The sequence below is a fragment of the Amphibalanus amphitrite genome, unplaced genomic scaffold (genome assembly GCF_019059575.1).
Source record: "Amphibalanus amphitrite isolate SeventyFive unplaced genomic scaffold, NRLGWU_Aamphi_draft 000341F_arrow, whole genome shotgun sequence".
Taxonomy (NCBI): Eukaryota; Metazoa; Arthropoda; class Thecostraca; order Balanomorpha; family Balanidae; genus Amphibalanus; species Amphibalanus amphitrite.
The window spans coordinates 572,694-592,094 of NW_024881836.1; the positions used below are offsets into that span (position 1 = coordinate 572,694).

Genomic DNA, 19,401 nt, shown 5'->3' on the forward strand with positions numbered 1-19,401 from the left:
ATCAGATACGAAAAACACATTTAACGCTATAAAAATGAAAATAATGGAGCTACCGTGACAAACTTGCACCGCGTGCTAGAATGGTGCTCAACTGAAATGTAAACAACATCAGCTGATTAGTGATGGACAAAGTACTCACAAGAGATGGGTGGCCGGCATTACCCACCGTCCGCCATTGCCCCACTCTCCCCTACACATGGATAAGGTCTACAATTTTTACTCAGGTCATTTTCAGGTCAGATCAAAGATGACGTCACAGGGGTAAAAAGAAAGTCTAAATGGCGGCACTACATATATATGAAGTTTTTCTCGAATAACTTTCAAAGTATCCCAGCTATGAACAAACTAATAGCACCATCGTGATCCTCTCGTCGATCCGCATCGAAACATGTGTATGTTGACCTCGAAAGGTCAAGGTCAAAAGTTGACCTTAGGTCACGTGACCTTAAGGTCATCATATATATCATTCGATGGGCCTTGACGAGCTGAATACAATGAGCCTATCCGCGCGGCTGTATCTCAAACCTGTAAGGAGTTATTAGCAAAAAAACATTTGGTGACCTTTAATGACGTCACATGACCCAAGAGCAACGTCACAGTTGACCAAGAGCAAAAAAGGTCTCAAGGTAGACGTATATGAAGTCACTCATGGTATATTAGGCAATTCCGACGCGTTTTAGTGTAAAAACAAGGGAGCTGATTTTTCCCCAATTGACTTATAATGGGGTGGTCAAGAAATTGACCTGATCTTAGGTCATCGGTATTGAAATTCAAAACGAACTGGCGCTAGGCGAAAGCAAACACAATGGTGCCTGTTCCACGTCTCTTTCTTTATTAGATCAAAAGGTACAGCCATAACTATTTTGACTTCCTTTTTACCCCTGTGACGTCATCTTTGACCTGACCTGAAAATGACCTCCGTAAAAATTGTAGACCTTATCCGTGTGAATCCTGTACCGTTTACCGCTTGTCGCTATCTTGCTTTATTATCGAGATCTCGCGTCGCTCTCGCTCGTAATAATGGACAGGTCATAAAAATGACCTGACCTGAGGTCAACGCAGGCCGAAAGCCATTTTTTTTTATTTGCGCATATGAATGACAATTGATAAGGCTTTAATCGTCATCAGACATAATTGCGACTTTCAGTTGGGAAAATATCAAGGTCACTCTTCGAAAAAAAGGTCAAGATGTCACGTGATCAAAATTTTCAAAAATCGAAAATCCGAGATAGCCAAAACGTTTGATGGTTGATTGCGAGTTGAACCATATTAAGTTTTTACCATAGAAAACCAATAGTTTCTGAGTTATAAGCCGCCAAACATAGGGTTGCAGCATGACCTCCAGGAATTGCCTGAGGCTATATCTCGGAAACCGTTGTTCGAAGAAAAAAATCCTTGGCACAGCTGGCTTCCCCGCCCATCACAACCCATTAGACCAATTTTAAGCAAAAAATAAAATATGAGGGTGTACGGCTTTGGTCGATCTATCGTGGAATGCCCCATCTACAGTGACCGAAATTCCTCCATTGTCAACCGGTAGTCAACGACAGCAGACTGCAGGCCGGAGTTAGAGTCTGAGATGGACTGCTAGTGACATGGACATTCACTCATGGACAGACGGCTGCAGCTTACTGCAATGGCTGTGGCAGCTCCGTCTAACAGTGACGGCTGTGACAGCTCCGTACATTTCTATTGGCTGTGGCAGCTTCATATTATTGCGACGGCTGTGGCAGCTCCATCTAACTATGACAGCTGTGACAGCTCCCTCTCATCGTGCACGCCGTGTCAGCTCCGTCTAATTATGACGGCTGTGGGAGCTCTATCTGAAAATCACGGCTATGACGGCTTTGTTGACAACTGACGGCTGTACCAGCCCGTCTGCTTGTGCCAGCAATGACAGCTCTGTTGACAGAGGCTTTTGCAGCTCTGTGGTGACAGCTGTCAGCTGTGACAGCTCTATTTTATACTGTGACAGCTGTGGCAGCTCAGTCTTCCGGCCACAATTGCATTCCGATCGACTGGGGCTCGCGGGGAGCCGCGCCAGTGCAGCCAGTCGGACCATCTTATTAGCTGGCCCCTGAGACGGCGACTGAGCCGAGAGGTCAAAGGTCGACCCGCTGATGGACACTGAACGGTGCACGGGTCGCAGGTGTTCCTGCCCTGGGGCGACCTGCAACCGAGCAACTGCTGCCCGAGGGGTCTAGTCCCAATAACAGCTGCAGCTCCGTGGATCTGACATAGATTTGAGGCTCCGCTCGCAAGGAAGTGAGTCGCTATTTCATTTACTCATTGTCTAAGCGAATCAGCCTAGCTCACGGGTGATCTGTTGGATCTCCGGGCGAGCAGGCAAGCAATGGTCGGTGATCCGTTGGAATGGTTCATAAACGGACGTTATCCGGAGATCCGCCTCGGAACAGTTCATTAACCCCGGGGCCACACCGTCACTCGTAAAGCGCTACGATGGATCCCGACATGGTTCCGACCAATGGGTGCTCGTAGAAACAATTATTCGTTATTGCTGGCGGTCACGCGGCCTCAAAACAATCCATAAACCGCTCAAATTGGTCATAATTAACTATTGTTCGGCCAATGTAGCACACATGAATGGCACACAAGGATTGCTTGGTTTTTGCTCTTCGGTCCATCACAATTCTCAAACCAATAATTGTAGAATTTATGATTTAATTGAATTTAAATGTATCGACACCTCAAGTCAGCTCCACAAGGTCATTAGTTACCAAACAACACGAGACACTCAGCTTCTTGCGATCCAAGCTTGCCATCAGTGACTGGAAAACCTGACACAAAGTCCACAGTATCTGCGGTTATACTTACCGGTTATTGACACTGATCACCGGACTGACAGGTACGGATCGGTTCGCTGCACCTTCACTTTAGACGTTATTTAGATACAACATAGTTCTATCTATACACATGTCATGACCATTCATTGTTCTTCTCCCGCAACCATCTTGAGTCAATAATAAGCGCTGAGGATGACATCATATTCTAAAAATGAGCCGGGATGAACTTTGTGAGGGACCTCACCCGGTAGCCGCCGAGATAAGCCCCCTGACCCCTCCTCCCTCTTTTGCCTCTCTCTCTCTCTCTCTCTCTTTCTCTCTCTCTCTCTCTCTCTCTCTCTCTCTCTCTCTCTCTCTCTCTCTCTCTCTCTCTCTCTCTCTCTCTCCCCCTCTCTCTCTCTCTCTCTCTCTCTCTCTCCCTCTCTCTCTCTCTCTCTCTCTCTCTCCCCTTCAGGTCCTCCCTTCCCCCGGCCTTCCCTCTTCCTCACCTGTATGGTCGAGCCGGCCGTCGAGCCGTCCACGTCGTAGAACTTGTAGCTGGTGACGCTGCTGGGTTTCCTCGAGGCCGACTTGGTGGGCAGCCGCTCCAGGTACGGGTTGTAGACGGCAAAGTCGGCGTAGTAGCGCTCCAGTACGTATGCAGCAGCGCGCTGTACGCTGAGCGCTCCCAGCGGGTACAGGCGCGACTCACCGTCCGGACTGCGCACCACGCGCACGGCGTACTGCGGCTGCGCGTGACGTAGTTCGAGCAGCAGCACGGCCAGGTAGTGCGTCCACAGCAGAGTGTCCACCAGCGAGCCGGCGAACACGGTCAGCGTGTACAGCTGCAGCGTGTGCCGCTCCTCCAGAACACGTACAAAGAAGAACAGCCAGTAGCTGAACGTGAACACAAACGTGAGCGTCAGCACTGCGGCACGCAGCACGAACACTCTCGGCAGGGTGGCGCGCGCGGGCCGCACGAACACCGCCCACCCGCCCGCAACCAGGATCAGCAGCTTGAACGCGAACGCGATCAGCGCTCCGTCGCACTCGGCGCCGCACTGCAGTTGAGATGGAGAGAGGTCTAGCGCGCCCACCCGTGGCAGCACTACCATCACCACCGGGGAGAGCAGCGCGAACCCACACACACAGCCGGCGAGCGCGGCCAGCAGCCGGCGGCGGCAGCGGGCGCGCAGAGTCCGCTCCGGAGAGTGCAGCACTCGGAACTCGTCCACAGACGTCGACACGTCGGACGTGTTGCCCGTGACGGCCGTCGTGTCGGCCCACGAGTCCTGCGGCACGATCTGCACCTCGAGCACGTCCGGCCCGGGCTCTGGGGCCGTCACTGCCGCCGATACGTCCACGGAGTCGTCCAGGCGCGAGCTGGGGGAGGGAGGGGAGGGGGAGTCAGCCGGGACCGCCGCCGACCAGAGTCGTCCAGGCGCGAGCTGAGGAAGGGAGGGGGGAGTCAGGTGCGGGACCACCGCCAGCACGTCCAAAGAGTCGTCCGCAGACGTGATCTGAGGGAGGGGGAGGGGAGGGGAGGGAGTCAGTCGAGACCGCCGCCGACACGTCAAAGAGTCGTCCAGACGTGAGCTGAGGGAGGGAGGGAGCGGGGAGCCAGGTGCGGGACCGCCGCTGACACGTCAAGAGCCGTACAGACACGAACTAAGGAGACACAGAGGGAGGAGTCAGGTGCGATTCAAGTGTGGCTGCACGACTGAGCTTGAATCATCAAAATGTGCTCTCTGGTTTATTTCGAGCGCATGACTCGCAAATTTTGCAGGGGACACTGGCCTTTCATACGTTTCATGTGATTTGTGACACGAAGTAATTGCTTGAGACAATGAGTTGAAGAATTATCGGGCCGATGAACCCTCCAGTCATCCCGTCTACGATGACTGGAGGTCCCGCACAGGTGTAACGTCGAGTGTCCAAGCTTATCAGTTACCATTGCTATACCTACTTATAGGCAATGTTTTCCCATGACCAGGGGAGTTAATGACCATTAAAATACAATAACACACCTCGTGCATGGGGTGCCTAAATGTCTGCGTTGCTATTCGCTATAAATAGAGCCACCGGCTATTGCACCTAATCAAGCATTACACTATCAGCTTGATGAACAAGTGAAGGCGGGAGCTGGACGGGAGTTCGCTTACAATAGCTTCAAAAGTTAGGTAGTTTTTTATTATATTAATTTACACATGCAAGTATAACGTTTATATGTTTGTTGAGCCCAAACCCAAATCGAAGCAGTTAAACGAGAAAAAAAAAATATCACGGAAAGAATGCATTCACGAAAGCTGTGCTCAAAAGCAGTTCCATCGCTTCTTTTTCCCCGCCTTTGACCGACTGTTATCAGGTTGGCATGCAGTTGAACACGGTTGGTTACAGCCATTCATCAATTGTGCCCTGCCCTCTGTGCCGGCAGCTCTCCTGGTTTGCCGATGTAAATCCCTCTATAAAGCTGTCTAACTGGAGGGTCGGCCACTGCCCTGTCATCCTGTCATACTGTGGGGCCGGTCACTGCGTGGAGGAGGGGTGAGTGGGGTTGACATGAACCCGATGAACCCGGGCGGCTCACTGCGTCTGCAGCACTACAGCCGTCCGGCCATAGGCGGCCATAGACAATGGGCAGCCACAGTTCAAGGCCCACAGTCGTTCGACCATGGGTGACCAAAGGAAGTCACAGCGACCAAAGACGACCAAAGGCGAGCACAGGCGGCTATAGGTGGCTATAGACGGTCATACGCGACCATGGGCGACCATAGGCGATTATAGGCAACCATAGGCGACCAGAGGCGGCCATAGGTGGCTTAAGGCCACCATAGGCGACCACAGATCATAGGCAGCCACAGTTGTTCGACCATAGGCGACCATAGGAGGTCAAAAGCAATTATAGACGGTGATAGACGGCCATAAGATAGCCATAGCCAAAGATGGCCACTGCCAAAGATGGTCATAGGTGGCTATAGATAGAAATATATTTAAGTGTGACATTCAAGAAGTGACAGTGAAGGACGGGGATAAATTCGCCCAACGGCTCACCATGTCAATTATCAAATCCATATCGGTGGAAGGCTGGAAGCCGTTTCAAATAGGTTTGAGAAGACCGAGACTGATTCGGTCTGACGACATGAGGGACCCGTCCCGAGTTGATTGTGTCCCAGGAGTCCCGGGACACGGGAATCGTCTGAACTGCATTGTGACAAGAAAAGATCGTTCGCACATACGGCTGGTATACTTAGAGGATGCACGAAATATTTTTTTTTTAACTTAGCGTAACAGACTACACATGTGAGATTGTATTGATTTCAAAGCGCCAACAGCTCGGCTACCTTATAGGTGCATACCAGCTAGTTTATTTCTATTTTATCCATACCTATGCGTTTCCGTTCCCAGCGCACCTACCTTTACAGTCACAACACTGGCCAGACTGGCTCTGCTGAGCAAGGAATAACCGGTTCGGAACGAGGATCCTTCGACCACAAACAGATAAATCCGGGGATAAATTAAGCCGTGTTGTGAAAACTCGCTACTCCGTCTCCTGTGCACCCGTTGGATTAACAAACCCGAAAGTGGTGTTCTTCCAAACATTGGCGCAGGCAAGCGTATCGACATTGCAAACTGCAAAGTCCGATTTTAAAAGAGTGCGCACCGCGCAGAGCACGGATAAATGATGCAAATAAGTTTGAAATATAAGGGCGCTTTAAAAGCTGTCACCCACTCAAATGACTGTCAGTCGCAAACAATAAAAACAACAAATATATAAGTTCTCTTTTCGAATCAGAACAAAATATATGATCAATTCTGTATGCCGCTCTGCGGACTGTGCAGAGGAAAACAGAACCATACATTCACCTTGCGTGTGCCTTTTCATATCTCTCGTTGGCATCTCTGTTTCCCCGCGGTAGACTGCGTCTTTTGTCTTCGTTTCCGTACGGTGACACCGTCTATGTCCGTGTGTACCGGCGGTGCCTCACTCACTGTTTATGGCGTCCAGAGCGCGTGGAGCCGTGGTGCGGCGGCCTGCCGTTGGACCTGCCGCCACCGCCGGCATTCTCTGAGGTGGAGCTGCGCGCGGATCCCCCCGCGCTGTCCATGGCTGCCCAGTGACCGCCACCGCCGCCCTCAGAGCCGTGGAGCACGTCCAGCATTCAGACATGAGACGCCGCCGCCGCCGGCTGTGAACAGACAGACATACAAACAGTAAGAAACGGCATGCTGTGAACATACAAACAGACGAGCATCCATACTGGGCCAGCCGCAGATAGACATACATTCAGACGGACAGACGAACGTTCAGACATGGGACACCGCCGCCGGCTGTGAACAAACAGACAGACAGTAAGAACGAGCCGCACACGGGCAGAGAGACAGACAGACAGACATTCAGACATGGGACGCCAGTGGTGGGCAGACGGACTGACAGCAGACGAGCAGACAGCCAGACAGACACGGAGCGCCGCCACTGGCTGTGAACAGGCAAGGAGTCAGTCAGACAGACAGACAGACAGATAGGACAGACTGGCCGTATACCGGCCCTCAGCGGGTTCGTTAGGACTGAGCCACTACCCACTACTCGGCCCAGACACAGATCAAAACCTGTTAGGCACGTGGTCCAGACCAATATACCCTGGTCCAGACTCTCTGCTCCCGCTGCTCTCGCTCTCTCCCTGCCTCTCTCCGTTAGCCCCGCCCACATCCGGTGATCCGTAACTTTCCCGCTCCCCGCCTCTGGCCCGGCCCAGCCGGCGAGAGCATGTGCCAACGCCAGCGGTCATGGCGACCGTGCGATAAAAAGCGCAGCGCGTTCGCCGGCCTGTAATCGAAATGTGTCACGGTTCTGAGCGAAGTTCGCTGCAGCTTCAGCCGTCTGATCAAGATCGCAATATCGATAACGGTTTTTATAAGTTTGCTTTACATTCTGCACAATATCTACTGAGTGTGTTCAGCATAATATTTGCTTTGATTATACAGTTGGCTTTGTGAATTATTCAAACTGGCCACCAAGGAGACTTCATTCAACATCATCCATCGTTCACCACATCGCGTATTGCCGGAGTCCAGCGCCATTGATAGATAACTCGTCTCTTATTCCCCAGGACGAGTCACGTCTCTGTCCAGCTGAGTCGCGTCTCTGTCCAACTTTATGAGAAGCGTCTAGAGGTCGCCGACCCGCGACCGCCAGCTGACACCTCACCACACCGCGGCGGCCTCGGAGACGCGGTGCGCGGCCCGGGGCGTTTTAACGCACAAATGATTCAGCCGAGCTACACCGGACACACGCTCATCAGCCGAGCCGGCTCACGGCGAGTGAGACGGCCTCGGCTGAAGGACGGAACGCCGGCCGGAAGGACGGTCTGACAGAGATCAGCGCAGAGCAGCTATCAGGCAGACAGGTCTGGCAGAAAGAGGGATGCGTCACCGGCACTCGCCAATGCATTTCAGTCAGGCTAGTGAGAACTGAACCATTTCACTCCCGCCGGCGGCGGTGACAAGGTTATTCACGGCTGGTGCTGTGTTCACTGGTCAGGGAGACTGGAAGATTTCGGCGGCTAAAGACGGACACGATCACGGCTGGGTCCGAGACACAGATTGGACAGCTTTTAGCGCCCCTGAGGACCGTTTCGACATGGGACAGACTCCCGGTAACGCCAGTAGGCTTTATCAATCAAAATTTGATATTTCATATTGATAACGTACATGGAGGGAGCTTGTAAAGGAGCTTTGTGTCGTTGTAAGCTACCTTATTTGCATGCTATCAGTTCATCGCATAATTGTCCAGATAGCACGATAAGCCTTATCATAAATGCATGTAAAACGCCTACCTAGCTGAAAACGTAAAAAAAACGACAATTGAGAGAAACCGTGTACCTACCTATACTAAAACTGGCAGCAGCTTCATGAAAGAGAGGTTCCTATAATTTGGAGCACAAGATACCGCGAATGTATGAGAACGAATATGCCAAGATAAGAAAACAAAGCTCTCTATGAGCAAACACCATGCCTTCCTTCCTAACGATCTTGCAGCATAAACCTATCTACCTGATCAAATCAGGCATAACGCATTGGTGCACCTCTTTCCACACCTGAAATCTAAATGAAATACCTATGCTAAGGGCCGTCTACATATTCAGGCGAAATATGCTAATCTATCTGCGGCTGGAACGTTCCGGAAACCATCCGAGAAAAACAGGTGATTAGTGAGTAGCTGGTGGGCCAATTAGTGTTGTTTGGCGGTGCGTGGTGTCAGTCAGCGGCGGCGCAGTGTGGGGAGGAGTGGTATCGGACGGGGATCGCCGGGATCGGAGGGCAGAGACACCGCGGGAACATTACGCCGATCGACAGACTAGCGGTACCTCAGCGGCGCATCGATCTGACAATCTGGATTAGGGCTAGGCAGCTTCACTGACCGGAAACCATGAATGGTCCAGGTCGTGACAGTAGCAAATATTAACATCCCTTATGAATGAAGCGCAAACGAAGTTCTAAATAGGCCCAAACTTTATGTTCGAACTCAAACTTTAAGCGGTGCTACAGCAAAAGTGAAGACGGAAATAGATAAAAGGTGAGCATGCCGCTCAGCAATAGCCTTAAGAGAAAGACGTCATGTCTGGCCAAAGCCAGACTCCAAACCGTATTAGGTCATTCCAGAGAGACATAAGCCTTGACAGAATGGACGGAGAAAACAGCCATGACGTGAATGCGCCCATAGACCTGAGCCTGTCGTGGAATGAGTCTCTCGACAGCTGCGGTAGTAAACACGCCGCGCCATAACCGCCGCGCTGCGGCGCCGCAGACAAACACGGCGCGCCTATAAAGCCGCAGCGATGGCGTCGCGACGGTACGGCGTGGTGCCGAGGGTCGGGTCATTGCTCTCAGCGAGACTCGGTCCGACGGTTTACCGGGAGGGTGACCAAAGTGGCATGAAGTGTCGTGGTCCGATAGTGTCGTGTTCGATGCTGTGTAGCAATAATCTGATGTGCCATGTTTCTAGTTAGATTGGACTGTAAGGGAAAAGATGGCTGGAAGCGCCAGGTGCAGAGAACTTTGACGGAAGAAGGGCGAAATATGTTGCAGCATTCAACGTCCACTATAGGGTCGGGTGGGGGTTGGGGTGGGGGGCGATAGCGATTCACACGGAACCAGTCCCATGCCTCTAAAGCCAAAGTTCATGTGCAATATTTTTTTTCCATGGCAAGAACCATCTCGAAATTCCCGATACTTCGTACAACAACAGTTAACCATGAACGGAAATTGATTCAAATACCTACTGTTTGGAAATGCAAGCAGCAATGAAGAGCGGCGCATGTTATAGCTGCAATGACACCTCACATTTCGCCTTATCATTCAAATATTTCGGTCATTCTAGTCAGCCATTATGACTGGTCATTCCAATGAGCCATTCCACTGGTCATTCCAATCAGCGCGTTCACCGCAGCGCGGCCCGGCCCGGCTGCGGGGGAGGGAGGAATGCGGCCACGGCGGGGCGAAAACACCGGCCGGCGCAGCACGAGCGAGCCACCGCGAGACAATGACGAAAGCCCCTCCAGTCCACGACAGGGCGGTGTTCTGACTCACCCGTCAGTCCAGCCCAGCGCATGCACCCACCAAACAGCCAGCGCGTCGACTGTTCGCTGCACTGGTTCGGAAGCGAACGCGAAGCAGCAGCGGCCTGCGGAAGTCGGTTGACGGTTGATGCCTGATGGAGGGGTGATTTTTCCACCGACTGCCTGAAGAGCGGCTGCATGACCTGCTGAGTGCGATACGGCCACTGGTTGAAGTAGACTGGGTCGCCCGGAGTTGTATCTACCTGTTCGCTGGAACCGCTGTGTGGCTCTTCCATGTCCGCAAAGGCCTCTAAGTCCAAGTCCGCGCCCATGTCCTGCCCCTGTCCGTGTCAGTGTCAAGTCCATCAGCCTCTGCTGTATTTGAACCAGTCAGAAGCCGGCACCGCGGTCTCCCCACGCCATGCACGAGCGATCAGCGACCTTAGACGAGTCTCGGCGAGAACACCTACCGAGAACTCAACACTGAGAAACCATGCTGAGAGACTACTGCAGAGACAACATTGAGACACCGCTGAGACACCGCTGATATAGGTACGCTGAGGCGCCACTGGCCACATGGGCGTAGGAACGGCTGGAACATTGTGGGTGCATGGGTGCAGAAATCCAGCCAATGGTCGGTGAAGCGGGGGGGGGGGGGGGAGTAGGGAGCGACACCCGAGCGAAGGATCGTTACGAGCTTTGAGGGTGTACCATGTCGAAAAAAGGTACCGACCGATAAGTGCATTTGGAAGCATTGACCCTCGCATGTGTAGGGGGTCGTTTTTTGTAGGGGGTGTAGTTTTACACCTACTCTGAAAATTTCATGACCCTGACCTAAAAGACCTTTGACCTGTGACCTGATTCTCGAGACCATGTTCGGCCGGAATCGCGATTTGGCGTATGTCAGCCCACATTATCTACGCGTTTCCAGTCTTTTTGTGATTGTAGACGTCCAAACGTGTGAAATGATGTTCTTCCCATGCATCACGGTGGGTGTGAAGGTCACCTGAAGGTCAGGTCAGGTCATTGACCTTTGATGACCTCGGTTCACTTTTTCGAGTTTTACATGTTTCTAGGGTAGTTTATCGGGCTGATTTCGAATTTAGCATCCATTTGAACGTTTACGAAGTAGTTTTAGTGCCTTCGTAACATGCTACGACGCCGTCAGTGGTAGTTGACACTTACTTTACTATGGATAGCCGGTAGGACGCCTAATGGTTGACCTGACCTGACCTGACACGATCTGGCCTAAATGCATGAAGAAATCATCTGTGATCAAAACTTACATCAGATATTCGTGATCAGCACCCCGAAAAACCCGATAACAGCTTCACTTTACGCAGTTCTAGCAGGTCCCGATTTTCCCGACTTTTGGAATATTGACCTGACCTGGAAGGTCAACCAATGACCTAAGACCTTAAAATTGGGTATCATCGGCTTCTTCTCGTCACGGGCAACACCCTCGTTTTTTCCCCGAAGCTCTAGCCCGATCAGGGGCCGAACGGCAGGGGGGTCTGACCGACCTCCCGCCCCTCCCCCTACACATTAGAAGCTGGAAAACGCCGCACACATGCGAGGGTTAATATTGTCATTTTGTCAATATTGACTACCGCAAAAAGTAAAAGCGGCCAACTTAGCCATTTTCGAAGATATCGGGCTAAAAATTTTTGACAGTGGGTCTACAGTAGACCATCACAGTAGAAAATGCTTCGAAAGATGGATAGTAGGCAACTTATCCTGAATTTGCCGTGCTGCATGGGAAGTAGTGTTGATGAGAAAAGGGTTTTTTGGTTCAGATTATTGTGGGTGCAGAATACATTGTCTGCACCCACTGGAGAAATATTGTGGGTGCAGCTGCACCCTTGCACCCATGGTTCCTACGCTTATGACTGGCCACCTATAGTCTATACGGCGGTATACCCGGCACCGCTGCATTGCAACTATAGACATTTAACGAGTTGTGGAATAGACGAGTTTCAGTTATGGACACTACACAGACGACTCTTGTCCACGCAAAGCACCGCCACACTGAACTCCAATCACAAGTGTAACGATAGAGCTGTGCCGTATGGGGTAGCCGCAGCTGTTCCTTTGCTGTGGCCAAAGACCGTGCTTAGGCTGCGAGGCAGCTCAACCATAGTTCACGGAGTGATCATAGATGACAAAACGCCGCAGCAGGACTGAGGTTTATCATTCGCCTTGTGTACTGTGTAGCGTACTGTTCATCTGTCAGCTTTGTTCACACCATATGGAAATCATTGCTAACCGGTTCTTGCTGTTCTCGCCTTTTGTGCTCTGTCAGCGATGACATATTGTTTTGGGTGCGGCTTGTTGGTGCAAGGTGTGGACGGTGTAGCTGCAGATACAGCGCTGTGCAGAGATCCGAAGAAGAGTGCATAAAAAGGTAAGCTATGTCATCCAAACAAGAGACGTGACAGGTTAGGTGCATTGGTGGCAGGCGACCGTTTAGAGTCATTGCTTCGGGTTCTTGGTATGGATAGCGTTATGGCTCCGTGCTTTACAGTCACTTCGACAAGACTTGCTCTCCTATTCCGTACCTAGCTCAACCTTATGGAAATGGTAAAAGGAACTGTGATGTCTTTTTACCTTCGTCGGTTGGAGGTATAGAATCAAACGGCCAGAATAACATTCTCGAGAGACGGCATATGACACAATATTCCGCACATTTGCCAACAAAATTCAACTGATAGTGCGCAAGCATCCTTGCCCCACCATTCCCAGTTATGGTCTCAGCTGTTGTGAGTATGCTCCTCCAGCATGCACTCTTGCTGGATGGTATTTCAGCCATCAGACATAGGTACCCATGAAATGCTGAATCCATCTGACGGCCACTGACCGATGCATAAATTGCTGACTGGAAAGACTCTACATGGCGGACAGCGTCGCTGACAAGTTCTCTCACTTAACTAGAAGTCAGAGACCTCCCTCGATGCCAGAGAACGCCCGGTCAACTCGTAGTCGAAGGTCAGGAAACGTTTCCCGGTGACCGCAGAATAATTGTCAGCCTGGCAACAGCGCAGCGCCTGCCAGAAACCCTAATCCGGTAGTCGAACATTGACCATTGCAAGACATGTCGAACAGCTATACGGTGATAGCTGCCGAGCGTCTGACTCCGTGTGACATATGTTGACCTTTGACCTTTACTAGCCCCTCCTGACCTACACATGACCTTTGCTTGTCACCTGAGTCCCACTTCAGCCGCCATATGATACATGCAGCTGAAATCAACCAAGCATCCTCAGACTTCATTGGTTGATACCTGACCTTCATTTGACTTCCACGGACCTTCGTATGGCCTAGGTTAGAGCTATCCTAACCTCCATCTGACCTCTTACTGACCTCTACTGACCCCTACTGACCCTGTCTCTTACCACGGCTGACAGTACGCGTGACGGTAAGCCGGTCAGCAGTGCAGCCGGGTGCATTCGGAATTCTTTCATCTTGCCGCTATGCGGATGGCATGCCAAAAGTGCGTCGGACGGGTATTCGGAATGCCATCGTAAGCTGCTATGATCTGGCTAAATGTCGGGGGCTGTCTGCCGTTCCTGCACCCCGCCCCCGTTCGGCCCCGGGCGCTGCCGGTCCGGTCGGCCGGAGCTGTCCAATCAATAGAGGAAAGTCGACGCTGCGTCCGGCCGCTGCCGCGAGACAAAGACCTCCCACGATCAACTGCGCCCGGTGACGTCATCAGCTCACTCCGGTGACGTCACGGGTGCAGCGTGTGATGTCATAAGTGTCATGTAGGTAGTTGTAAAAGTCGCATCACCAATCAGTCGAAATGTGGAGGCATTTACGAGCCCAACTCCGGCCGGTTATGCACTTGGATCGAGTGACCGATCTGAGCCAATCTGTATCGCGATTTAACGGTGTCACTCTTCAAGAGTTCGATTCTCCTCATCCCAACAGCAGCATATCACTATTCACTGTAATGACTTACAAAAGGCACCTCATCAATGCTGGTAACACCGCAGTCTTGGTGCTTCACTGTTCAGAGTCTAGGGATGGCTTTATGTCCATGGTTGCAGTCTCCGCCTACCGAGCGTTGGTAACTGCATTGCTGCATTGTCAATAACACCAATTTGTACAGAAATCCTCGAGACAGCTGCCTTCTAGGCTCGCGTTGCAGTCTCCCTGAAAATTACCTGGCTATGTATGCTGTACCGTCGTACTCGGAGACTGCGTTTTCGCATAAGCGGTAGCACCAGTTCAGCGGAACCTCACACAGGGTTAGCCTACAACTCTACCGTTGCAGTCTTTTCGGTATCCTGCCAGCCATGCTGTGTCGGCGTGCTTGTAGACCACATTTGTAGAGCAGCGTGCATTTTACGACACCCATCTCTGTGCAGTTGCCCTCAATTATACCGACGTTGCAGTCTCCGGCAGGTCGATACGGCTGCGCCCCTGGCAGGTAGGTACTCGTATGCTTTGCCGGAGTGCAGGGAGACTTCGTGTCGGACCTGTCGCTAGCCCCCGTCCCGACTGACCAATGACCAGTGACCAATAACCACTCTCCGTTGTCCACTGACCGGCGACTACTGATCACTGACTCGCCCCCGATCACTCCTTGACCACTGACCGGCGACCACCCTGTCCGTCGGTGTCCCTGGACCGCTTGGCGTGCAGTGTGACTATAGCCGCCCGCCAAACTGTCCACAATGATTAACTGAGGCAGCCCAAAAGGAAAATCGGGACAGGCCAGCCGTCATTGCAAACAGACGGAAATGACACGGGCAGGAAGGCTGGAGTGAGAGTCGGTAACAACTGTCCGAATCGGTGGTATTTGGAGTGGACACATCGTGGGGCTGAAACAGGTGTTTTGCTCTTGTTACAAGTGACAGACAGCTCCTTGGACTGCAACAGAAACGGGTTTACCGGTAAGCCTGATGTGATCAATGAGCAGCCCCATCACCAGAAATAAATGCTGATAAAAACAGCACCAAATCAAATGTGAATCAGCTTCATTGAAGTCAAGTACAAAGTACAAAATCAACACCGACCACGCCATCCGTCTATCACACGCGTAAGCGTTCTGTGCTAACAAGGCGATCCATATATCTTCCTGCGAGCCACTTATTCAGGTTGATACAGTATCTGTATGTCAGCACTGTGTGGTAAAACCACCAGCCACCGATCAAGGCCACACATCTCCAACAAACCGGTAATCAAAGCCGGCCGGCGCGTCGCCTTCACTCGTATCTCGTTCCGCATTACTGTCACATTCAGCAGAGGACCGCGGGGAGGTCGACCAGCGACACTGGACACAGGAGGTGCCAGGGCCACCGGGGCCGGCCCAGCCAGCCGCTGAAATATGAGCCTGTTTACACCGCTGAGCATTGAGACGGCGGGACGCCGGTGGTAGCGGCGGCGACGGTTGGTCTGGCCAGGCGCGGACAATGCGGAGCTGTCAGGTATCCGTTTCTAAATGGTCGGGTTATGACGGAGTCGGTGAGCGCCCTTTGATTCGGTCGCACGCGCCGGAGGCTCTGTCTTGCTCCAGCGCTGGCCACCTGTCGGTTGCCGGCCGGAAAAGCTGCCGTTCGCAGACGGAGGGAGGCCCATCGGCCGGCAGGGAGGGTGTCGCGCGCCATGTCGCTACCCAGTACCCCGACCAGTAGAGAAACAATGCCGGCTGGCGCGCGCTCGCCGCGACAAGGGTAAGTTTTATCGCCGGACGACGCCTCCTAGCACGGATGCCGTGATAGCTCGGTACTTTTTCGGCGGTTCGGGTGTTGGTTTGTTCAGGTGGCAGTGTACAGGACCGGCTGGGGCGGCCGGCGTCGGACTGAAGCACGCTCTACACATCACTGAGTCTCCATGGCCGCCCGGCGGCCGACACAAAAACAACGTGCAGTCTTATTGTTATTGTCACAATGGCACAGCGATACTATCTCGGTGCCAATGCGAAAGACACGGCTTACCATGCACGGCAAGTACACATTAATTGGATGAAAAACGCTGTCCCGCCAGTCGAAATTCTTGAATTGGAATAATAACAATACATCCGTGCATAATGGCACTAAACGTTCAAGAAAGACATCGAAGAGAACAGGTGTTACATTGACTAAATGAGTCATTCAGGTGGACAGTCATTGACGGAGTTAAGATTACAGTGTAGCCGAGCCGATGTCATTAATTCCCGACTCTGCGCGACGGATGTTAATGCCAGGCCTGACTTAATAGGGGAGAGCGGGGCCAGTTGAAACACGGGGTCAGATGAAACATGGCTTTATTTTCAACAGTATGCAACATATGGCGTTGCCGACACCACTGCGCATCCGCGCTCGACCACTTCCTTTGTCAACGGCGTTTGGGCGGCAAACGGACGGTAATTTTGATTTGACACTTGTTTTTGTGTTTTTGAGGGGCGTTTGGGAGAAATCGTTTTAATGAATATTTTTTGATATCTCATATACCTTTGTTTGCTGAAAGAAGAACTCCTAGCTCCGGAATAACACCTTATTTGGCCCTTCATTCAGCATGATGCCGTTCCTCCAACTCGTTTGACATGTGCTTTACGGCGCGTGCGAGATGGCGGAAGCGGATGGGGTCAATTGAAACGCTTTTCTGAGGGTCAGTTGAAACAGGGCCACAGGCCGTTTCAATGGACCCCGGTGACCTTTGCAATGGTTATTGTTCAGGGGCTGTAAACATTAAAGGAAATAGTCCACCTTTGAAATGAGCTTTTAAACTGAAATAGTAGTTTAATAGAGCTCAATTTTTGACCCCTTTTTCTCCAGCCTTTTGCTTGAAAGCACACTATAGCCTGAGATATTTCTCATTTTCCTCATCCGCCCATTTTACCATAGTCTATGTACTTTATGTCACGTATTATGAGGAACTTTGCACTTTTAGCTTTCCAACGACCTATTGAATGTAGCATTTGGAAAAGTAAACCGGACAAAATATCTCCTTAAGAAAGTGGCCTTAAAGAGGAAAACATTCCATTGTTAAGAATAGGTGCAATTGACCCCATAGGCTGGTTCAATTGACCCTCGCATCGGGGTCATTTGAAACGGGCGTAAAGCTGTTTTATAAGCATGCGTTTGGCAGCAAAATATGTTTGAAACATAATTTTACATATCTTAAAATAAAGCCAAAAGAGCATATTTTTCATGGCATTGTGCATTTTTCGATATGCCAACTAGATCTCGCTGTGCATGTCAATATATAAAAAGTGGTTCAACTGGCCCCGCTCTCCCCTACCCAGCTAATCACCGTAAACCCCTTGTTCGTCCACCTATCAACTATGGGAGGCTCTGAATTCCAATCAAAGACGAACTTATTGTGACGGTAGGGGTCACCGAAATACGTGGACGGCTGACAGCGGACATAGACCTAAAATGTTCGAAACTTTTCACCTATACCTAAACTATGATAGTGGCAGCGGAGCCGGAGACCTTGCCAGACTGCAGTTGAAAAAAGACAGTACCTACACACCTACCTACAGTAGAAGCGCGGCATGCAGAATCAGCACAGCAGGCAGAATCAGCACAGAACAAATACTGGGCGATGGGGCTGGAATGGAGATCGTGCAGAGTTCAACGCACCCTTCCGAATGACACCCAACAGGCGTAATGCATCATGTGTAGGCAATATTAACATACTCCTCATTAGAATTAGGGGCCAACGCTCGCATTACAATTACACAACTTAGGATAATGATCAGTCATTACATGTTAAAGCGACTCATCCAATGAATAATATGCGCTTGTTCTGTCCACTGGATGCCTGCATAAGCTGTCTTTCAGCACGTAGTGAGCAGACACACAGCTGCAGTGGCGGATTTGAACCAGCCGACTGGGCACACCCGGTCATCAGGCGGTGCCCGGGGCCGCACCCACGCGCGCGGGCCGCCGCTCGGTACGGCGCTGCACTTCTATAAATAATACCGGCGAGGCACGGCCCGACAGCCGGCCGGCGGCCGATGCACTGTGGGGACTTTGCCCCTCCTAGCACGACTTTACTCCTGCGGCGGTACGCCACAGTCAGCTGACCGCCGCGGCGCCGGGCAGCGCGGCGGAGCGCTGGGAGCCACGCGACATCTTCTGCTTTGATGTCTTGTAATAGCTGTTTGGGCGACGAAATTGAGCAAAAGATAAGAGTTTATTCCAATGCAGAATTTATGGGAGAATATTTTGATATATGTTTCCACACGTAACTCCTGCGGCGGTACGCCGCAATCAGCTGACCGCCGCGGCGCCGGGCAACGCGGCGGAGCGCTGAGAGCCGCGCGACATCTTCTGCTTTGATGTCTCGTAGTAGCTTTTGGGGCAAAATTGGGCAAAAGATAAGAATTGATTTCAATGCAGAATTTATGGGAGAAGATTTTGATATATGTTTCCACACGTACCACCGCGTATCAAACTTTGTAAGGCGGCTGTGATTTACCGAGTCAAATCTCCGAGACAAGTGGCATATTAACATTTTTCGTATTTCATTCAAAAATCATACCTTCAGATTATTTTTCGAACTTTTCATGCATATGCCTATATTCCTCATTAAATACAAAATTATAAAAACATGTCGCAACATAGAATTGGTGCTTGAATACACGAGTGAGCAGCGTTTCGTTGTCATGTAATTTTTCGCCTTATCCTAGGAGCACGGTGCTAGTCAGCGCAACCCTTCACTTTGTGACGTATTTTGATGCATAGGTCATCATTTTTAAACAGGGGCGTAATCACTCCTTAAAAAATGGGCTGGAAATGTCTCCCTCCGGGGGCGGCATCAAATGCGAAGGGAAGGGCGGCACTTATATTTTGGGAGCCAGAGGTGAGTGTTTGAGGGCCGATGTGTTTGTGTATTAACCTCGCCCGTATCGGGGGGGGGGGATCGAACGGACCACCCCTCGGTTTTTCGCGGATAACTCGCGTAAAAAGCGGCCGATCGCGACGAAACTTTCAGTACCCTCGCGTTAATCAAGTTTACACCTGCCCTGAAAATTTCATGACCCTGACCCCAATGACCTTTGACCCACTTTTCGACACCATGTTTGGCAGGAATGGCGATTCGGCGTATGTCGGCTCGCATAAGCCGCGCGT

At 51.3% G+C, this 19,401-nt stretch overlaps 1 protein-coding gene across 1 annotated transcript in view; it reads right to left on the reverse strand.

Annotated features, from left to right (window-relative positions):
- The window catches only part of LOC122389009 (vang-like protein 2-B), a 45,151-nt gene that overhangs the window by 5,930 nt on the left and 19,820 nt on the right, over positions 1–19,401 (reverse strand). The window contains exons 2-3 of the mRNA XM_043380669.1: positions 6,774–6,970; positions 3,293–4,166 (exon numbers count right to left, since the gene is read on the reverse strand). Of these exons, the coding sequence (XP_043236604.1) occupies positions 3,293–4,166; positions 6,774–6,943 (1,044 nt within the window). The 5' untranslated portion in view covers positions 6,944–6,970. The remainder of the gene's footprint in view (positions 1–3,292; positions 4,167–6,773; positions 6,971–19,401) is intronic.